Source organism: Neodiprion virginianus, chromosome 2 (genome assembly GCF_021901495.1).
Source record: "Neodiprion virginianus isolate iyNeoVirg1 chromosome 2, iyNeoVirg1.1, whole genome shotgun sequence".
Lineage (NCBI taxonomy): Eukaryota > Metazoa > Arthropoda > Insecta > Hymenoptera > Diprionidae > Neodiprion > Neodiprion virginianus.
The window spans coordinates 2,654,462-2,675,418 of NC_060878.1; the positions used below are offsets into that span (position 1 = coordinate 2,654,462).

The 20,957-nt window shown below is 45.1% G+C and overlaps 1 protein-coding gene across 2 annotated transcripts in view; it reads right to left on the reverse strand.

The window, feature by feature from the left end:
- Positions 1 to 11,834: 11,834 nt before the first annotated feature.
- Positions 11,835 to 20,957, reverse strand: part of LOC124297921 (discoidin domain-containing receptor 2-like) — a 37,124-nt gene continuing 28,001 nt past the window's right edge. For both annotated transcript variants that reach the window (XM_046749330.1, XM_046749329.1), the window contains 11 exons: positions 20,637 to 20,770; positions 20,345 to 20,552; positions 19,897 to 19,995; positions 16,157 to 16,332; positions 15,793 to 15,973; positions 15,189 to 15,505; positions 14,425 to 14,562; positions 13,815 to 14,101; positions 13,000 to 13,234; positions 12,775 to 12,924; positions 11,835 to 12,685 (listed from right to left, as the gene is read on the reverse strand). In XM_046749330.1, the coding sequence (XP_046605286.1) occupies positions 12,539 to 12,685; positions 12,775 to 12,924; positions 13,000 to 13,234; positions 13,815 to 14,101; positions 14,425 to 14,562; positions 15,189 to 15,505; positions 15,793 to 15,973; positions 16,157 to 16,332; positions 19,897 to 19,995; positions 20,345 to 20,552; positions 20,637 to 20,770 (2,072 nt within the window). In that variant the 3' untranslated portion in view covers positions 11,835 to 12,538. The remainder of the gene's footprint in view (positions 12,686 to 12,774; positions 12,925 to 12,999; positions 13,235 to 13,814; positions 14,102 to 14,424; positions 14,563 to 15,188; positions 15,506 to 15,792; positions 15,974 to 16,156; positions 16,333 to 19,896; positions 19,996 to 20,344; positions 20,553 to 20,636; positions 20,771 to 20,957) is intronic.

Below are 20,957 nucleotides of genomic sequence, written 5' to 3' on the forward strand. Positions count from 1 at the left end.
GGTATGACTGTACGAGTGCGCGAGAGAGAAAATAACCTCGTGTTTTTGTATCATACCTCGGCGCTCCAGAGTCAACCGGACGAGCGACGGACCGATGGACAGACGAACGGACGGACAAATCGGGCCGCCTCGGGGCATCCGTCGGGATGTAACGAGGAGTCCGCGTCGCCCGAGGGTCCACATATTTTAGGGCGCGCCCTTCCGCTCGCTGGCCCTATACCTCTACGTGTCTTTGAAACGGGTCGTGTTTCGCCCGAGGCGTAAGGCCGCGGTCGTCTTCCTCCGCGCCTCTCCGCGCCTTCCTCCACGGCACCACGGGCTACCCTCATCATCAGACAATGCCGCATCCCTCCCTCCCTCCTCCGTTTTTCGATCCTCTTTTCACCTCCACCTCATCCTCGCATCGCTGTACCTACAACGCGTCGGAGTCCGCCTGGACGCCTTTTCTGCGCCATACAGAGTCGATGTCGCGTTCTTTCTCGCCTGTTTGCGAACTGTTGTGAGGAAGTGCACGACGTTGATACTCGGAAATGACGAGGTCGGGTCCGGTCGCGTGTATTTTTCAACTATCGATTATTGGGAAATCAAGATGGCCACCGTCGATCCGCACGCTTCGAATTTTATTTCCGACGCTCGATCGTCTCCGGCGCTTATAAACCACCGAACGCTACTCGACGCGCAATAAAACGATGGCAAGAGTGGACCACGTGCAATTTCCCCTTCGCTGAGGGGCCCGAGCACCGAGAATCGAGTCTTGAAAATTCATCGCTGCAAACTGTAGTGACGCGTTTGGGACAACGCTCGCGGTATTGGCGGAAGCGTTTCGCGAACGGTTCAACACATTTTGTTTTGCTAAATCCTGCTAACTGAGCTTCTCTCTGACAAGATAAAGACAGACGGATGATTAGTAGAAAGAGGTGGGAGCTTACGATCTCCATTTGGCTAGTCACGCGGCGGTAGATCGACTTTAGAGTGTCTAAAAATAGAATATGCAGCGGTCTCGTGTGAACGCGAGATGCGATGAACACCGTGATCCTCTCATCCTACGAAACGGGAAGGAGATTTAGAGGAGAGAAGGGACGAAGGGGTTCCCCCCGACCCCTCGCCGCCCCCTTATGCATATTGTTCTTCTCCTTCGCGGCCTGCATATTCTTCCCGAAGCCTGAAATACCTAATAAGCCTTATAGGTGGGAGTTGGGGCCCGAAGCGCGTCCCACGGCCATCTACGGGGATCAGCGTCCGCGACGATCAGCATCGTCGTGCAGCCTTTCTCAAGGAATATTCCTCCTCTTCCTCTTCCTTCGTCTTCATCTTATGTAAGCGGACGCGAGCTGCGCCGCGGTACCGATCGCCATGGGGCCCGGAGGACAGAGGAGGATCGGGCCCAGAGAATCTCTCCCTCTCCCCCCCCCCCCCCCCCCCCCCTCGTATCCCAGCCCCAGCCTGGCTCTCCTGGGCCACAGCTACAGTCTACAACGCGGGTTACGAAATGATTCACAGCCTCTGGTAATTTACATGCCGGGTTGCGTGGGTGATCGTCGGACGTCGAGGTTGCCCCCCGTTCCCGTCTCCGCCCCCCTCTTACCGCCCGTTCGCTCGATCTCCCTTTCCATCAAAAAGGTTAAGCACACACCCACCCGCCGCAGAGGTCACGTGAGAGAGCCAAGAACGATTCGTAATCGTGGATCAGACTAACCGCCGTGGCCCACCAACAACGAGCGTTATCCTCTTCCTGCAGCAATCGAGAGTCCCCCCACCCCCCTCCCCTGTTTCGCCTATTAAAGTTGAGAAAAAACGAAGTTGTAAATAAGCGACAACCGAATGAGAGCGACGGAGAGAGAAAGAGACGTCGGTACTGCCCGCAGGCATGGGTCCAGTTACACGGTTCCAACTTCGGTAGGGAAATTGGAACGAAAAAAGAAACTTGAAATATAAATATAAGACAATTACCTTGGATAGCAGATCCGAATCGCGTTTTGTATATTTATAACCTGCGTGTTCGCCTTTAATTGCAACTATTTCATCAACCGATTTATCAAGTTGGATAGGTACTCTCGAGTATCTCTCGAGACATGATACTGCGTGATTTCGGCATACCATTACGATCGCGCTGTCACCGAAACTCAAGTTGACGACGACTGGACAAGACGATAAGCCGAACAACATCCGTTGCACGGCATCTTGTGAAAAAATTCTCCCTTTCTTTTTTCTCCCACACTCTACTGTAATCTATACGTCGAATTGAGACTCAGGTATGTACCTACGAAGATGACCAGAGCCTGATCGATCTTCGTGTAATTGTCTTCGAAGAATAGGACGTCCTCGGCCTTGCGGCAGTGGGGCATCTGGTTTCGTTTACGGTGGAGACGCCACCCGGCGTCGACCGGAGGGGGATACCCGGTATCGAATTCCCAATTTTCACCAAAATAATTCATTAGCGTTCGTGCCTCAGTTTCCCGAGACATACGAACCCGTCGAAAAAAGCCCCCCTGGTCAATAAATCGAGACGAGGTCGAAGTTTCGAAAGCGTCAAGTTCCGATTTTTTTTTGCTGACGAAACTTAAAGCAAAGAAAGCAAACTTTGACGAAACATCAAATTCTCGAATGGTCGGAAACTTGACGCTCAAACTTCCGAAAGTGCGAAGATGAGAAAATTTGCCAATCTGAAAGATCGAAATTTCGAATGATCCAAGATTTTCAGGTCTGTGAATGTCTAGCTCGATGAAATTTCACCACTTTGATCCGGCTTCGTTTTGGAGTATCGATATTTCATCGTTCGGGATCCTGGTAATTCCGATCATCGGTTTTTCTCATCTTTTCCACCCACTCGTTGAGTAAATAACGCGAATTGTAATTTTTCTCTATCGAAACTTTGAGCCGTAGGGTTTCGAACCATTCGAAACCTTGTTGTTTCTCGAAAGTTTGATTTCTCTACTCAAAGTGTCTCCACCAAACAATTCGGAATCAGACGCTGTCTCAACTTTTCATCTTCGAAACCTCAACCCGACCCCATCGAATCTGTTCCGAATCTCTTTCACCGCGATGACGAATCCCGCGTTTTCATCTCTGACAACGATCTGGAAATCATCGGGTCCACTGCGGAGAGCAAAACCGCACGATTATTCCCAAGATCCTCGAGGTCCGTTGACCGGCCGGAGGCTGTGTCGTCGAACAAAGGCCCCATTATCCGCGAACAGTCGGAGGTGTTCCACCGCCTTCGCATACTCCCGCCGTTCGTAGGCACACCACCTCCTCGGCGACGAGCCGTGAGAGGAAACTCGGTGATCGGGGGTTCGTTTTTTCCCCCTCCCCCCCCCCCCCCGCCGCCCCCCACCCTGCCAACCTTCGGCGCGGCGACGAGATGAAAAGGGGAAAGAGTGCGGAGGGCCTCCGGCTCTTCGTGAGCCTCGTGCTCCGAGGATCTTGGAGCTAGGTTACGGTTGCGGGGGCGTTCGGCTCTACCTCCACCTCCCAAACCCCCCCCTCTCCCATCCTTGCCCTCCGAGACCCGGTCTCTTCTTTCTTCTCCTCCCGCCTCCGGCTCCCGCCCCCGAGTCTTCGTGTACACGTACCTGAAACCTCTCGCTCACTGCAATTAGGAAATTGCCTCCGGTAGTTTGGTGCCCACATCGTATTCATACCGCGATGCATCCACCGCTGCACATCCAGCAAAGACCCAAGGACCGCGAGACCATCTTCGGTATTCTTCTTCCGCGTGCGGCGGTGATTCAGACGCGTATGGAATTTTTTATTTGTTTATTTTTTTTTTTTTCTCTCTCCCCAAAGACACACGGATAATAGTTGCAGGAATAGGAAATGGGACGCCTGTTATTATTTGATCCCTGAACGTTGATACTCAGTGGTTTCTGAACGCAATCTTACATTTTTCATTCAATTAAAACGCGATAATAATGTTGTTTGTTTAATTTGAATTTTGCAGATCAGTAACGAGGCAATGTACGTAAATTCAATGCTCTACAAAAAAGATCACTTATAATTTTTTCATAACTTTACTCTTTCAAAAGTTATTCAATGTTCAAATGAAATTCATGTAAAAATTTGCTATTTTTTCAAGATTGGTAGCGAAAATACTAGCCTTGTCAGAAAATATTGTGGTTCTTTTTTCATAAAGTATTTCAGCGGCTGTAAAATTATGTCGATCAATCAGTTTGTAACTAAAGGAAATATATTTTTTGCTTCAAATAGACCAAGTGCTCTTAAAGCGAAATTAAATAGATAATATATTATTACTTGTAATAATTATAAAATAAATTTGCCTAAGTTGAAAATTAGATTACACGTAATTTTTACACCGACAAGCGCGCACTCTTTTTTATCATACGCATGTTTTAACTTGTATTGTTGCATTGATTCTACCATTAGTTTTTTAGATTTTGATTGTCGGTATGCATATTATTGCAGATTCGGCATCGTTACATCGGTGAAAAAAAAAAAACCGTAACGGGAAGTTTTTAAGTATTTACCGTATTGAAGCAGATTCTGGGAAGACGGATAGGTCAGAAAATCTGATTCCTAATTTCTATAATTAGTACACCAATCCGCGAAACTGGTTCAATCCACATTTGACAGACGCTTGGGTAGTTGTATCGATTCTCGTGTACTTTGGTACCACTTGTGCAAGCCGTAACAATCGAAAGTTGTGCACCACAGTAATATTGCAAAGTCAATTCCATCCACACCTCCGACATAACAATAACCAATTCTTGAATAAAACAAAATGAACCTACACGCAATACATTAAGCACTCGTACCAAAGTTCCGACCAACCTACGAGTACAATAAATAACAGAACATCACGAAATCGGTCAGATCGAAACATCGCCTCGACCCTAAACTTCGTACCGCAATATCCTAATTCCGCGTAACTACGTCCAGAACGTGATTAGCGTTATTTCACCGTGCAACAACAAATCGCAGAATAATTACACGGAAGTTCAGCGTGCGTAATATACGTGCGATACATTCGACGACGATTGCAGTCTCACATGCTTGCAAGCTGCGCATTACATGCGGCGTCTCCCTCTCCCTCCCTCTCTCTCTCTCTCTCTCTCTCTCTCGGAGGGTATAGGTATATTGTTTATTATTAATATTTCATTCCGCGCTTATAATTTTCTCCGTTCTGTTGCCAGCCGTGGGGCAGAGAGCCCGGCGGGCGTCGTTACAGCCTCGAAGAGAGGTCCTCTTACACCCGCCGCCTTCCGCAGCTTCGCCCGAGGCGGCGCGGCAGGCCGCGCATTGTCTCATTCTCGCCGCAGGCGCTGGCCGCGAAGCCGCACCGCTATCTCTGCCCGTTTCCGCCCCCCCCTCCTCCACCCCCATCTCCGGCGGGCGGCCTCGACGGGCCCCCAGGTGACCCCGACCCCGACTTCCCCATCCTTGAAGCCACCGCGAGCGGCGTCATCCTCGCTCAGAACTCGCCTCCGGGGGACGAAACGACTGCGACTCGCGTCTGCCTGCAGCGCCTCCGGCATCCCTGTTCTTGTCCTCGTCCCCCTCGTTACTCGCCGGTCTTCCTTCCCCACCGCCCCCGGCACCCTTCTTTTCTTTCTTACAGTCGGTTTCGTTCTACCCCCGAAGCCGTCTCCTTCAGCTCGGATGAAACGCGACGGGTATCATACGAATTCGCGTGCAACGCCATTGAACGATCGGCAAAATTCAATACGACCTTCGAATTGTCGTACGGATTTCCTTACCTACGTAAAAATGTTTCAGGGAGACGAGACGTTTTGTTTATCATTTGATAAACGGTTAAAGGTGGGGGCAAAAAACATCGACGACCTTGACGCTGCTTACGGTTTTTTTAAACCACTTTGTACGACCAGGAACATCAAACGCGTTACAGTATCGTCGGAGGATTTTAGTTGTGTCGCAGGTATGGAGGCGGATTTTTTTCTTACAGATTATTGACTCGTTGCGGCTACTGTTTTATAAACAATGGTGTTCGCACGCACACGCTTTGTTACCTGCGTAATTTGTATGTTTAATTACAATTCGATCAAGCTGCAATGATTCGCGCAATCGTCCGCGTTCAATTTGCCAGTTGAAAACAGTGATTGTTCATCACCGATGTATCGGGGAAGTCCCGGAATTTAGCTGCGGATTGTGAATATTTCCGGAGTCGCAACAACATCAACATTGAAATATTTTTAAAACTGTATTTTCTCATCCAAACATTTTAAGATCGGGCTCGTGACCGGCCGATCCGCTTTTATATATTTCTTGCAACACTTTTTAATTTTTTTGATTAACTAAAACATTGCTCAAACGGTCTGAAAGTTCGTGAAAAATTCTCCATGCGTCTTTTTTTTACAGATTTTTCACTTAGAACATTTCTAGACTGGTTTCATTACGAAGTTGATAAAACAAGTTGAATGTGTCAAAAATATAGACAAAAATCGCTCCACAATGAAACCGGTCTAAAAATGTTCCAAGTGAAAGATCGAAGTTTGTTGAATTTTTTGGAAATGTTCAAACAATGTTTCAATTGATAAAAAAAAAAAAAAAAAGAAAAACAAAATTGAATCTAATTAAAAAAATCGGTACATCAGGAGGGCGATCTTGAAATCTTTAAAAGAGAAGATATACTTTTTGAGCATTGTGAAAAACGTTATTTTCAAAATCACTCTCAACAATAACGAACAATAATCAACCACTTGAATAAAAAATTTAGGGTACTGTTTTAGAGTTGGGACAATTGCAGAAGTTTTTAAAAATAAATTTAAAAACGTTAGACGTCAGCAATTGTTTGGGTTCGGATGGATTTTTCCGTATAATTATGTTCGCGCAGGAGTTTGTTTTTAGGTTTGATAAATAAAAGTAAGCCGTAACTCGTGATCTTGAAGATGCACGTAGTTTCTTTCTTTTTTTTTTTTTTTAAACCAACTTTAGCACGGTGTATTTTTGTAAGACCAAACCGATATAAACGTTGTCGCGGAATGATTGTAGGATTTTAAATGATAGATAAGGAGGTAAATTTTCTCATTCGTATTCTTAATTCATTTATTCAAAACACAATTCAACCGACGATCAGTCCACCATTCACATTATCTGATCCATCGATCAGTCGACCAGGACGCAGCATACCTTGTTGCCGGGACATGGACCAGGACGTTTTAAGATTTGGTTGCAATTGTTGAGGCATTCGCCACCGTAATGCCGGCAGGATGTCTCCTGATGTCTCTTCACTGAAATTGTACCGACGAATAAGTCGGAAGGTCGTATGTAACGAACCTTAATCACTCATTACGGAGAGTAGAGGTAAGAATAAGTATCTCGTATGGGGTTTTTAACTGGAAAATTGGTTCAACGAGTCACCGGAAAGGCGCTTATAACCAACAAAGAGAAACAATCTGATCGGAGCTTTGTGGAACTTTTGCTCCGGCATTCCCATTTTAATTTCTCTCTGGTTTACGGGCACTTTCCAAACACGGAGATGGTCCTCCTCAACCCTTCAACCCTCCATGTATAACTCACCAACGCTGCAGCAGACTTCCTGTTTGTTCGGACATTCAGCCCCTTTCCAAAGAGTGTCGCAACGATTCGCCGACATGCAGTTTTCCATTGGGCAAGTTTCGCCGGCAGATTTACCTGAAAACGAATTGGCGATAAAAATTGCTTACCGATGTTCGATTTATATCATTTCGTCATCGATCATTTCATCTTGGTACGAACGCGATGCGGCTTGAATTCGGTTCACGGTGTGAAAACACTGCTGCTTTATCCGGTACACCGAGAGTGAAATTTTATCGAAAGAATGCTTGGGTTTTTAGGATCTTACTTGAAATCGATTAGAAATTAAATCGTTGCAACGAAACGGAGGTTCGGACTCACCTGGAAGATCGACGAGCGCCGTGACGGTGAATAGAAAAATACAAACGAATCGCATTTTGGCAAACCTCGTCGCGTTGTTACTCTTCTCGATCGTTCGTTGACTGTTTACGAATTAATGCCGGCACTTTCCCGTGCGGCTACTATTATACGAAGGAAGGTGTTCGACACGCACGCGCTTTAACGCTTCCATGATCTCTGCGTAACCACTTACACATTTGTAAAGGGGGACGTCAGACATTCGCAATGTTGGAAGCGTGGGCGCGTACGTTATACGTATAATAATAAGAAAGTTTTTGCGTGGGGACGAGCGAACGAGCGAACGAAACGCGATTAGCGATATCTTTCAGAGATTGTCTCGATCACGCGCTAATTGGCGCAATACGGTTGAAAAAAACAATTATTGTTCATCACCGATATGTCGGGAATGCCCCGCCGTTTTATACGCAAATTGCGAAAATTTCCGGAGTCTCGACAACGTCGACGATAAGAATTGCATAGCACGATACGTGCGTTGCAGGATTGTTTTTTTTTTTGTTATAAACTTCCAAGCACCGATCTCAGTGAGATTAAATTCCACCGTCATATGTATGTATAAATGTTGAGCAAATTTTTCTTTCAACTAGTGCAAGGCTTTTGTAACCGTTTGCGGTTAAGTACTGATTAGGTTCAAGGCAGTGCTTAGCAATAAATTATTACCCGTTTAAACCCGAATTCAACATTATCCTTTCAAAAGATTCAAAAATTTTTTACTGTAACTTAGAAGTAAAGTTACGTAGACTTTACTGGTTCAGAATTGAAAGAGGAGGATAATATATTAAGCTGTTAATCTTAATTGCGTATATTAATCGCGCGGTGTTTCCTGTAGAATTAAGATTATAAAATTCTCGTCCAGTGGGAAAAAGTACTTTCAGGAAAAACGAAAAACGAAAAATCCAAGTACGACGAAATGTGTTTGAGATAAATATACGTGAATATGAAATCGATCGATACTGTCCGAAGGTAGCGTTAAAGAAAAACGTCCCTAAATTGAAAAACTCGAGGTCCATGTAACGAAAAATAAAAATCACGGGCTCGGTTTTTTCGTCTACCCATTTTACGCACTAAAAAATGAAAAATGATCACATGACCGCAGTCTTGACATCGCGTCATCTTCAGATTCTCGCCTTATTGCTTGATCTTAACGTACTTTATACACGTGGTTATATTGTACAGAAATGTCAAGTCTCTCATCGTAAAACTAGTCCATGAAAATCCTTACAGCAGTCGTCGTGCATCTAATAGCAGCACTGAAATAAAACCAACGGCTGTATCACGATTTTCCGTCGAGGTCAATGAGACATAAATAATTAAGAATATTTCCTTCGAGGCTTCTAATTCTCCTCACCTTTTATCGCATCAAATTCTCGACATTCGACATTACATTACACCCAATAACACCGAAGGCGTTTCTTTTCATGTGTAAAAATACAGGCAGCCTATAGAGTAATTAGAATACTTTCCATACACTTAAAATTCAAATTATCTTCCATCAAGTTTTTCAGCGATATACTCGTCAAACATTCAACGGACATTGAAATGACTTTTGCGATAAGGAATTGGCATGGCGTGTGACGTGCACAGGTATACAACGATATCTAACGTATACACACCGCTTTGGTTTATTCTCGCAACGCGTGTTATTTAAAACAAGCAGCAACGCCACCAAAGCAAAGTGGCATGGTTATACTTACATTCAGTTTCCAAGGAGTAGCTGGACGGTTTTTTATTCATTCCAATGCCATGTACTACGGCTCTTATCGGACTTCAACCGACGAAGAGAAGGGCCGAGCAGCCCCGAGCTGGTTGAAATCGCCAGGCCGGTTTTGCTATCTCCGAGGAGGACGAGTTGCAATCGAAACGCCTCGAGCCATATCTTCGTATTATAGGTACGTAGGTAAGTACGTATACGATATACATAACGTGCATCGCAGGCCGAAAGGAAGTCGTAAGTTTTTGTCGACAGATATGCGTGTGCTTAATACGCTGTATTTTGAATGCTGTGAAAAATTTACCATTATTTACACCGCGTCATGAACACGGTCAATTAGGGTCGAGACTCGGCTGGTATATTTTCTGGCTAAAACGTTTTTTCAACATCACTAATTGTAAAGTCTGCTCCAAACTTCAAGCCCCTGTCCTAGTTTTTTGGGCAGATTTTTTTCTTATACTAACTAATAGAACTAAGAGAAATCTGGTTCCACGAAATTGCGAAAGTTGATGCGCGCGCTTTTGATGGATTCATGAGACCCAACGTCTGGATGAAAAGTTACAGGAAAGGAGGAGAAATCTTTAGGAAAATCGATGATAATATTTGACTGGACTGAAAGGATGTTTCTGTAAACTCAAGACCGGTGACTTGGCAAATTCTTCAGGTGTGGAGTTCGTCACAGAAGTGGGAACGAAAAAGGGTTGTTCATTTACTCTATTACAGTTATATACGGTATTTTGATTAACGTTACATCTTTGCAATTTCTACTAATTTCATTCCATTCGAGTCTTCGCTTACCAATAACGCCCAATCTGTAGATGTTTTTCGCTACTTTTCCCAGCTGTATGGAAACTCTATACTCAGCATTCATCGAGTATGAATTACTCGAAGCTAAAATTTGAGAATATATTTTATTACAATTGAAACATTGTGAATGATTAAACTCAAGTATTTTTCTTCCTAATTTAATGCTTCTGAGCTTATTTTGCTCGCTGACCAGGTTTTCACAAATCGTCTGAAAAACATTCGATTAAATCGTGAATGTCGTTCTTTTGAAGTGCTAAATTCTGAACTTGTACGACTATTTCCCTTAATAATTCGAAGCATCGATAATAATTTCAGGTGAAACACCATCGATTTCGTAGTTAGGAATAATCGTACATACTTTCGTTATTCCATCCATCAAACGCGACTCGCGTCGTGTATAAACATGCATAAATTGCGATGCATAAATGGGACGTCGCGTCGTCAGCCGGCTTCCGGTGTTCGTGAGTCCCGGTAAAAACGAATGTCCAAGTCCGAGTAACGACTCACGTTTCGCTTTGTCTAATGGGACAATTTGCCCAATTTCATTTCGGCTAATGGACACGGGGACACAAACGAGTGTGGATAAAAGCTCGTGACCCGGCTGACCGTCCACCCAGCCTTCAGGCTTCCACCCCTCGGACAAACGTATCCATTCCGTTGACCAGCACTTACTTATATGTCGCAAACATTTCCTGGTTCACCTGTACAGGGTTGGAATATTACCGATTGGACGGCCAATTTGTCTGAGAGACGAATTGCGTCGTGACATAGCCTGGCATTATAAGACAGAAAAAAATTCAAGTTTCCCTGTTTGAATTATTTGGACACCGGTGCAGGTAAACTGCCTCCTGATTTCCACGCAAAACGGCGACATTAACGATATCATTTTCGGTTCTGCGATTATTTTCCTGTAACCTTTTTTGACGCTCCCATCAATTGTCGTTACATTGAACGGAAATTGGTGGGAACCGAATTTTACTCCGTCGTTAGAAATGATTGGAATCGATTTCACCGATTCCAGTCGAATTTAATTCAACGAAAGTCACTTCTTTGATGGATTAGGTACATTTGGAAAAACTACTGGCACGAATTCCAGTCCTTCGTTAGACGCATTCGTGGGAATTCGTAGAAGAGCGAAAAACAAACATTACGGATTTGAATAATGCGGCACAATTTTGAGAGACCCGAGTTATTAGCGTAGAACCGTCGTTATACGAATAATCAGAACCCTTTTAACTTTAAATTTTCTACCGCTGCGACTCTTAATAGAATAAATTATGAGAAGCGAGCGCGAAAAATGCAATCCCGAGTCTAATACTACCGGTAGCGAAACTTTCCCTTAATTTTAACTATAGAAATTGTTTGTTAGTTTTGTAAATTAAAACGGTATTACTCATTTAGACGCATTATATATAATTTAAAGTATACGCTATAATATACAAGTTCGTAGATTAGTCAGCTTTTAGATTCTATAGAATTTTCTATTATACATTGTACAATATAATACGATCAAATTATTCGTATAATATACCTACAATTTTATATCGCGATTTATACTTTAATTACTATAGAGTTAAGGATCTGTACATCGTGTAATTAATTAATCGTTAACATCACTCACGCATTCGGTGTACAAACGGAATACTTATCATCGGGAAATCAGTGAAAAGCTTATCGTTCGAAAAATTAAACTTGCACGGTAATTTTTCGTTCGTTAGATTATCATTTTCTCCAAACCTTCTCACCGCCACCGTTTATCAGATTTCTCCGGCTATTGTTGTTTTATCGCGAACAATTTTCAGCAGCTACATCCAAGTATGTAAATTATTTTTTTCGTCAGCGGAAATCTTAACAACCACAACGTTGTGTCGTAAACATATCGTACATAATCGAATATACATAATTATATGCTTTTTATATATCTAAGGATTGTCACAAGCTGACAATTAATTATTCATCATTTATACGCGCTAGGATGATGTATCATTAAGAATTTCGGCCGAGAGAGGCTGACTGCCCTACTAATATCATCTCAGGAAACAGCGCGATACATTAAACGAAACGTTGACGCATACAGATCGATTCCCTAGCGCTCTTCGTCAGTTATCACAGTCAAGCACGACGATTTACATTCTACGCTGGCATGTAGTCGCCATTAACGGTGACCAGGAACCCGCAGATCTCCTTGAAACTCGGCCGTACGGTTTCTTCGCGTTTCCAGCAGGAGCACATCAGCTTGTAAACATTTTCCGGGCACATAGTTGGCTTCGGCAGAAACACCTGTAGTGCAAAATAAAAGTGTACGAATGAAGTTATATGTTTAGAAAAAAACAAACGACTTATAGAATAAGAAGTAGGATAACCCTCACCTGCAGCTCTCCCCCGTAATACATTAGCTCGGCATTCTGGATGACCTGCTCGTTGCTGAGATGCTGAAAGGGTTTTTCCCGAGCCAAGCTCATTACCTCCCAAAGTGTGACGGCGAAGGACCAAACGCTGCTGGCGCAGGTGTATCTGTCCTGTAAAAAGACACGAGGAGTCAAGATGACGGAAATACGAAAGACGGATTAACGAATTACGAGGTCGACACTCACCAAGAGCACGCTCTCCCATGGCAGCCATCTGATTGGCGCCGGAGGCCTTCCGCCGATGTCGCAATAGTCCTTCTTGTACAGATCGCTGCACATCGCGATGTCGGTTACTTTTACGGCGTAAGAACGTCCCAGGAGACAATTACGAGCTGCCAAATCCTTGTGTACGAGATTCCTCGACTCGAGGTACCTCATCCCGGACGCTATTTGCGCGCCCATGTAGAGCAGGCAGCCTTGACTGTGGAAAATTGGTGATCAGGGTCGCGAAAATCAAAGATATCGGTTAATTTCGCTGTCCAACGCCGGCAGTTAGGCAACCGCAGTTACGTTTGAGGCCCGTATTTGCTCCTTGGTACCGGCAGACCGGCAACCAAAGTTACATTCGAGGTCTGTCTCCCTGTCATAAGTGTAACTTCGGTTGCCTATCCGCCGGCGCTGAACGGCGAGATTCGACGTAAATAAGTTCCAGACGTTTTTCTAGCATAAATCGTCACTGACTCCTTCTGACTGACTGAGGTGCCTTATCCGCGACGCTATTTACACGGCCGTGTAGAGCAAGTCGATGATCGGTGTTACGAAAATCGAAGTTATCGGCGAATCTCGCTGCTCAATGTTGGCGGTTAGGCAATCGCAATTACGTTTGAGGTCCGTATTTCAGGCAACCGAAGTTACGTTGAGGTTTGCCTCCCTGTCATTAGCGTAACTTCGGTTGCCTATCCGCCGGCGCTGAGAGGTAGGATTCGACGGAAATAATAAGTACCAGGCGATTTTCTATCACAAATCGTCACTGATTCCCGATCGGTGATGATTCCACGTACCTGAGGGCCTTCAGACTGCAACTAGTCCTCGTTGCACCGGTCAGAGGAACGCTGTACTGCAGATAATGAGCGAGGTCTCCAAGTTCCGTGTATTCCATGATGGTCCAGGGTGCGGGGTCACCGGCACAGACGCCAAAAACGCGGGCCAGGTTCGGATCGACGAGGTTTGAGAGAAACTTGACCTCCCTGAGGGCCTCGTCACCGCCGATCGGTGGCACCCGGGCAACAACCAGCTTACCGACGCCGTGAAGAACGGCGCCGAGTCCAACCGTCTCGCAGATGATGACCTGCATGGGTTTGAAGGCGGGTGAGGAACGGTGTCGTGCAGAAAGTCAGGGCGAGAGAAAAGAACTCGATCGTAAAATTGACGATCGATTATATTATTAGGAGGATAATTATTCCTCGGGGGTGGCGGGAGGGGGAGGGGGAAAACTAATCAGGAAGTATGCATCATCAGGGTAGAATTGGGGCGTTGAGATTAAGTGGGTAATTGGACGTCGTTAAGGGAGGCTAGCAAGATTGTTGAGATTATTGAATTCGCCTCGTACGAGTGGAGGGAGGGCTGTATATCGACTAGTTACGACAGTCATTACCCTCGGTGTAAACTCACCTCGCCGATGTGACCCGAACCGAGTTTCTCAGCAACGCGGAGACACTGTCTTGGTATTTCCGTCGGTTCTGTTTCTTTGCATTTGTATGGCCTGCTCATGCTCGGTGCGATGTTCCAGCAGACGACGGGTGCCGGTATCTGACGTGTAGTCAAAAAAAAAGGTAGCTTTAAAACTTTCTTACAGTGTAGATTCCGCAAGTTTCTACACAAGGTAGAACTGAATTGGCACAAGTGCACCAGTTGCACGAATACCGAAAGGATTACAAGGTGAACTGGAAGGTCGGAAAGCGCGGTTAACTGTCGGGCAAACAAGAACCGCATATCCACTAAGCAGTTAGCAAACTTGCCACTCAATTTCCAACCGTCATAAACATGAGGTACAGGTATATGATACGCATATGATATGGCGAAGGCGGGTGGTTTTAACGCCGTCGTGGAAGCAGCGCGGAGGTGTCGGCTAATTAACGCGCCGTCAACTTCCATTATTTTAATACTCTACCGTGAGGACCCGAGACCGTGTGCTGTAGGTTCGTTCCAGCCGAGCAGACGTGAGCAGACTTTAGGGGATTTATGGCTGTCTGCACCTCGCACAGCGCCATCCGATTCATTAACGAACCGCAACGAGACGGAATTCAAGATCCTGAGTTGGGGGGGGGTAGAGAGGGGGGAGGGGGGCGAAGCAAGGCGCCCCATTCCTCCGCCCCTGCGGCTGTCTTATCGCGCGTACAGCGCGCAGTCATAATTAGTGGCGGTCTTACACGAACCTTGTGTTTCTCCTTGGGCGCGGTATGCCACCGTTTAGAATGCCAGAGGTCAAGGTCCCTCTGGGGAGACGCTGACGATACCACAGGAGGGTTTGTCCCCCTCGAACCGGACTGCAGCGTTCTGTAATTCTGCGAATGTCTCGAGCCGGATTTAACCTGATGCGAAGTGGGCGAGGCGTAGCTGCTGCACCCCGACGAACCCTTAACTACCAAATCCGTCTTTACTCCACCTCGTGGCTTACTCTCGTACGCCTCGGAGGAACCTCCGATATCCTCGTCCTCGATGTCTTCGAAATCCTTCACTGCGTCCAGAGACACTGTTAACAGAACAAAAAATGTTCTAGTTTTCTTGCAAGTTTTGCATCAAAATTTTTCTCCGGCGCGCCTTACGGCGTGCAGCCCGCTTCGCAGTGACGCAATTCGGGTGGTCTGAATTCAGGCGCGTTAATTCATTGTCAGTATCGTGTTTTGAGGAACAAAAACGTCCTCTCAGCCCATCTCGGGTTTTTATTTCATCGCAAAAAAATGAAAAAAGAAGCAAAGCAGTAAAAATAAAAGGAAAATAAAACTGCCGACAAGTGTTTCTTTTCTTGCAAGCTCTTACCAGTCTTAACCACCGTCACGTAGGTCGGCTCGAAGGAGAGCGAATGAGCGGCGACGAGGGGCGAGTGAAATTGTTCCATTGTCAGGGACTCGTGCATGCTTAAATCTTCGGCGGCGCCAGGGGAACCGGCGTGCCCGTTGTCGCGAAGCATTCCACTTGGTGTTAGGTTCAGCAGCAGACCCTTCAAACAGGTGTAAAACGTAGAGAAAAGAAAACGACACCATAAATCCAGTGACGGAGGGTTCGAATCTCCTCACAGTTTTCCCCCCCTTTTTTGTTCGATTCTCTAACAGACGATCAATGTACATGTCTGATGGAAATTGATATCTGTAGATAAAGAAACCGTGTACTAAGTATTAATCACCTTCATGTTGATAGCGAATCCGAAGGGATTTTTCAGAACGGTCGGTGAGTTTTGTAGCTTCTGTCGCCGGCTGAGCAGTAAGATGATAACGAATACCAGAAGAAGAAGAAGAGTTATGGCTGTAAGGACGCCGATTAAAACCTCGACGTATTCCTGGCCCTTTTCTCTGGCTGTAACTGATTTCCAGATGTTTCAAGATATACGTTACACACATGTCAAAGTGGAAAGATAAAATAGAACAGGGCAACAATATTCTTAGACAAAGGCTCGGAACGTCTGGGCATAATCAATCTCAATATTATTACACGTGATTAAATTCGCTTGGTAGGTGTATTAATATGCAACGTTATATTACTGTTAGTTCTCTCCGTGTAACCATCTACCTATACCGGCACCCTTTCCCGTTGGTAAAACGCCAGGAGTAGGAAGTCGCGGCGCCTAAACTTGGTCCATTGTTGGCAACAATAGAGTCATACTTAACGTCAATTCCTTGCCGTCGTGGATACCGCGTTATGGTATCTATATGTAATATGTATACGTATGTATGTACGTGTATATTCTATGCACGAGTGTAGGTACAGTGTATCAGTTACATTATTAAACCGTCCAACCGCACTACCTTGTATAACGGAAGTCTAGACCATTTCTCTGAGAAGTGTTTCAGGCCCGTTTACCCTACATTGTTCTTGCTCGGAGGCTGTTACATACCTCTACAGTATCCCGGCTTTCCTGGCACTTGAGAAATTTCCTATTCTATAAGCCGCTCGCGTCTTCCGTGAATGGAGGAGGGGAAAAAATCAACGAATTATTACCCATGCCTCGACGCGACGGTCGCGAAACGAAACGACGGAACAACGATGGCGCTACGAACATTTTCGAAAAGGGCAAAGAACTTGTGTATACATATATTGGCATTTTGAAATTTTTTTCCTCGCTCAAAGAACGTCTTTCTTTTAGTTTTTCTTCCTTTATATAAAGGTGAATCATTCTCCTTTTTTTTTTTTATTTCATCTGTAGCGAAATTTATTGATAAAGTTGTTCCTGCAGTTCCTGTCGGATATTATACGTAGAAATAGGTTCCACGACTAACTTATAGGTATAAGCGCGTGGGTATAAGTTCGGTATAAGCTGGCTACCGTATAACTTTTTCAATAAATTTTCCAAAGACGTTTGAAAAACAGAAGAAAAAGCATAAAGGAAGAGAGTCTGAAAAAAAAAAATTAGGAACGAGGAAGTCTATTTCAATGAAGATATTTCAAACCCCCTTTCGTTGCTTCTGCGATATCGTATTTCTCTCTATCGTTGTAAGAATATCATTTGAAATTCACGGAGGAATTTTATTACTCTTATAATCCATATAAAATGGTACGATATAATTTTAAGAAACACTGAAAAACCAGTTTCAATTAATAACCGAAAACGAAATGAAACCAGACGAAAAGAATATGATTATACGCAGCTCTATATCTACCTAAATTCGTGCCCGAGGAGCGCGAAAAGCGAGGAGAAAATCTGGGCCATGTTTCATCAGGACCGCGTCCCTCCCTCGTGTATTGTAGAAAATATGCATTTTCCTTCAAAGTGTAAAGCTTATGCAGTATACATGTATTTACAGAATATAGATTGTGTCGGTGCAGTGGAGGTTTTGATACATGGCGCCCGTATTCGATCGCGTAGAAGAATTCGTTCATACATATGCATTGCGTAGGTATGTACGTACATACGTATGTATATTTATATATGTAATATACATGTATACAACATACACATACACGCGCGTATATCTTTCGGTTGAAATATGCATTTCCTCACGTATGTATTCAGTGCCGTAGCACAATCTGCTATAACAAGCCTCCACCACCGGCACCACCAGTAGCAGCATCACCATGGTGTGCACTTGTCCCCTTGCGAATTTTCACCACGTATATATATATGTAATATACACACGCACACACACACAGTATTTTGGGCATACGGCAGGTACATTTGCGTACAAACAATCATCGACAGGGCGTCCCGGTTTCGTAAGAGTATAAATGGTGTCTTGGAGGTATAATAAACCAATGAGAAAGAGGCTAACTATAAAGATAGACTCAAGAAATAGACTGGGTCGACGATCTAGGCAGTTGTTATTCTATGTTCTTCTCATCTGGAGCTATATACCGCTTTGGGTGTAACAAACGCCATCTATTGTATATAATTGTATGAAGTTCTGTTTCTTGTTATATTGTAATAAATACATTACGAACGAAAGTTCACGTGTATCATGAAACAAAATTCTGTCCCATAATCATCTTTGCTACATGGTGTAGGGATATTTTGGAAAGAGAAGAATTATTTTCCCAAGAAGAATTCCATGTATTTGTATTTTTTTTGAAAAACTGGAATCAAGCACGGTTCCCGGTCCTAAATTCGAGGATGAATATCGACTAAAGGAGAGTAGTTTTGGAAAAGGGACACCCTGTGCGTATCTCGACACTGAAACGGAACAGCGCGTAGCTCGTCTGGCACGTCGCTTAATTCGCGTTACGTATGCATTATACACGGTATAATACACATACTCACACACGTTTAAGTGGAGAACGAGATATATGCATATCAGAAACACGTAGCTCCGGATATTCCGGCTGGCTGCAACTCGGTTCCCCGTTTCATCCCCTCGTATCAACCCTGCGGGTTATCCGCGTGCGGACCGCGAAGCCGAAGGCGCGACTCTGCCGCCTTACACGAGCCCCTTTCCCTAATCCGACTAATTGTTTACGTTAGCTGGTGGAAGTTGCCGCGTGAATTATAAACCGCACCCCCGCCCCTGCGCGACGCTACTTTTGCTAATCGCATCTACGCGGGGTAAAGAATAGAGGCCTCATTTTCCTAATGAAGTTACTCGAGCCTGCTAGCTGGCTCTCTCGTTTTCCACCCCCACCCTCATCCCCCTTTTGAATCGCGAATAACGCACGCTTGTATCCGCACGCCTGATTACACCTTCGAGCCGTGACGATTTTCATCAAGTAAAGTCAACAGACGTATAATTCCATGCGCACCATGCAGGAGGCAATAGTTGGTATGCAATGAGGGTTCTGCGTACAGATTCCGATACCGGTGTTTTACCGACGATTCACCCGCTTTATAGCTCAGACACAAACTCTTCTCAACTTTTCATTTGCGCGGTAATTACAACTTTCTTTTTTATCTTGAAACAGAGGAACGGGAAGTTGGGTAGGGTTTGCGTCTGAGCTATAAAGCGGGTGGAACGTCGGTAAGATGCCGGTATCGGAATCTATACGCAGAACCTACCGGCAATTACGAGCGGCAGATTTATGGCTCCTGGATGCTGTGATTCCGCTTACAGCTGTGGATGAACCGAAGCGCGTATCGATCACGCCTCGTTCCGAAGAATAAGGTCGCTCAAAATAATTGATCCAGTGATGCTGCTTTCCACTGACATGCGCAATTGGGTAGGTACATATAGAATAAGGTTGGTAATATTGCTGCGGGGGAGGGCGAAAGGGTCGGACGGGGATGCAGAATGCCTCGGCGTTTGTGTTTTGGCTTTACGTAATTTGGGGAATGCCTCCGCACGCCGTTCTAATCAGCTCCAATCAAGCCAAATCAGATCCTAATCCCGAAAGCCTCCGCTGAATAGGAACCCGGCAAAAATACCTCGCTTTGAGCATACCAACTGCACCCGCTACCCACTAAAAACATCCCTCGGTCCATTGGGCTTTTTGAATTGTACTTACTCGTCTGCAAAGTCAGATCCAATTCCGGACTCACTGGCGCCTCGTTCACCCCAACTTCGAAGTTGGTCACCTCGTCCGTTGCGTTATCGGGCAGACTGGCTGCTCAGAGAAGAACGCGTCACCGTTATAGTCAAATTTGTGTTTATAGTTTTTTTTTTCACTTTCGCGTCAACATCGACAGACGTAATCACTGCACGCAAGTGAACTTCTATCATCCATGTACCCAACTATTCGTTTCACCTCTTGTTAATTTTTTTCTTACCGCTTTACTTGTGTTTCTAATTCTTGTCCAACAATGCCATGGGCGTTTTAAACATTATATATCTATCTATCTATCTATATGTGGAGCTGCCGTTCGACTCCGTAACGCAATCGCGATGAGAGATGTGTACCTTGGATGCTGTGCAGCTAATTGCATCCGACGATGAGGACCAAGTGGTAAACTTACAGGTCTCGAAGACGACCTCGCTAATCATGATCCATCGGCTTGCGAAGTGTAGCTGGAGCTTGACGAATCGACCGGTTTTACCGTGGAGACCGATCGTTACGTTCCTGGCGTTTTCGAGCACGGTGTCGGGCATGTAGGAGTAGGAAATGGGTCGACCCTGGTAGGCTTGACCACCAATGCTGAACCAGACATCCGCCTTGGCGAAGACCTGCCATAATTTCGTCGATACATATTCCTACAGTAGAATGTCGCGTCGTGATTTGGAGAAGAAGGTAGACGATGATCAACGTACCTGGACGTCGCGTGAGAAGTAGTTGTTGGCGTATAAGTGGACGGCGTGAAAGATCCTGATATCGTCAAACTGAAAGACGAGCTCGAGGAAGTTCTCGGTAAAGGAATCGCTCATCCAGGCAACCCATCCCGTACCTGAAGATGAATCATTACCCGGTAGAATTTAGTATCCGCGCAAATGTCGAGGGGTGGATGTATGGTGCATACTATCCACGGACCCAGATCCCCAGTGTAAAACATTCCAACCGTCTTTTCGCGTATACTTATAACAGCCCGTTTCAGCGGTGCGCGCAATGCAAGGGTGAAGTTTTCAGCTACTTGA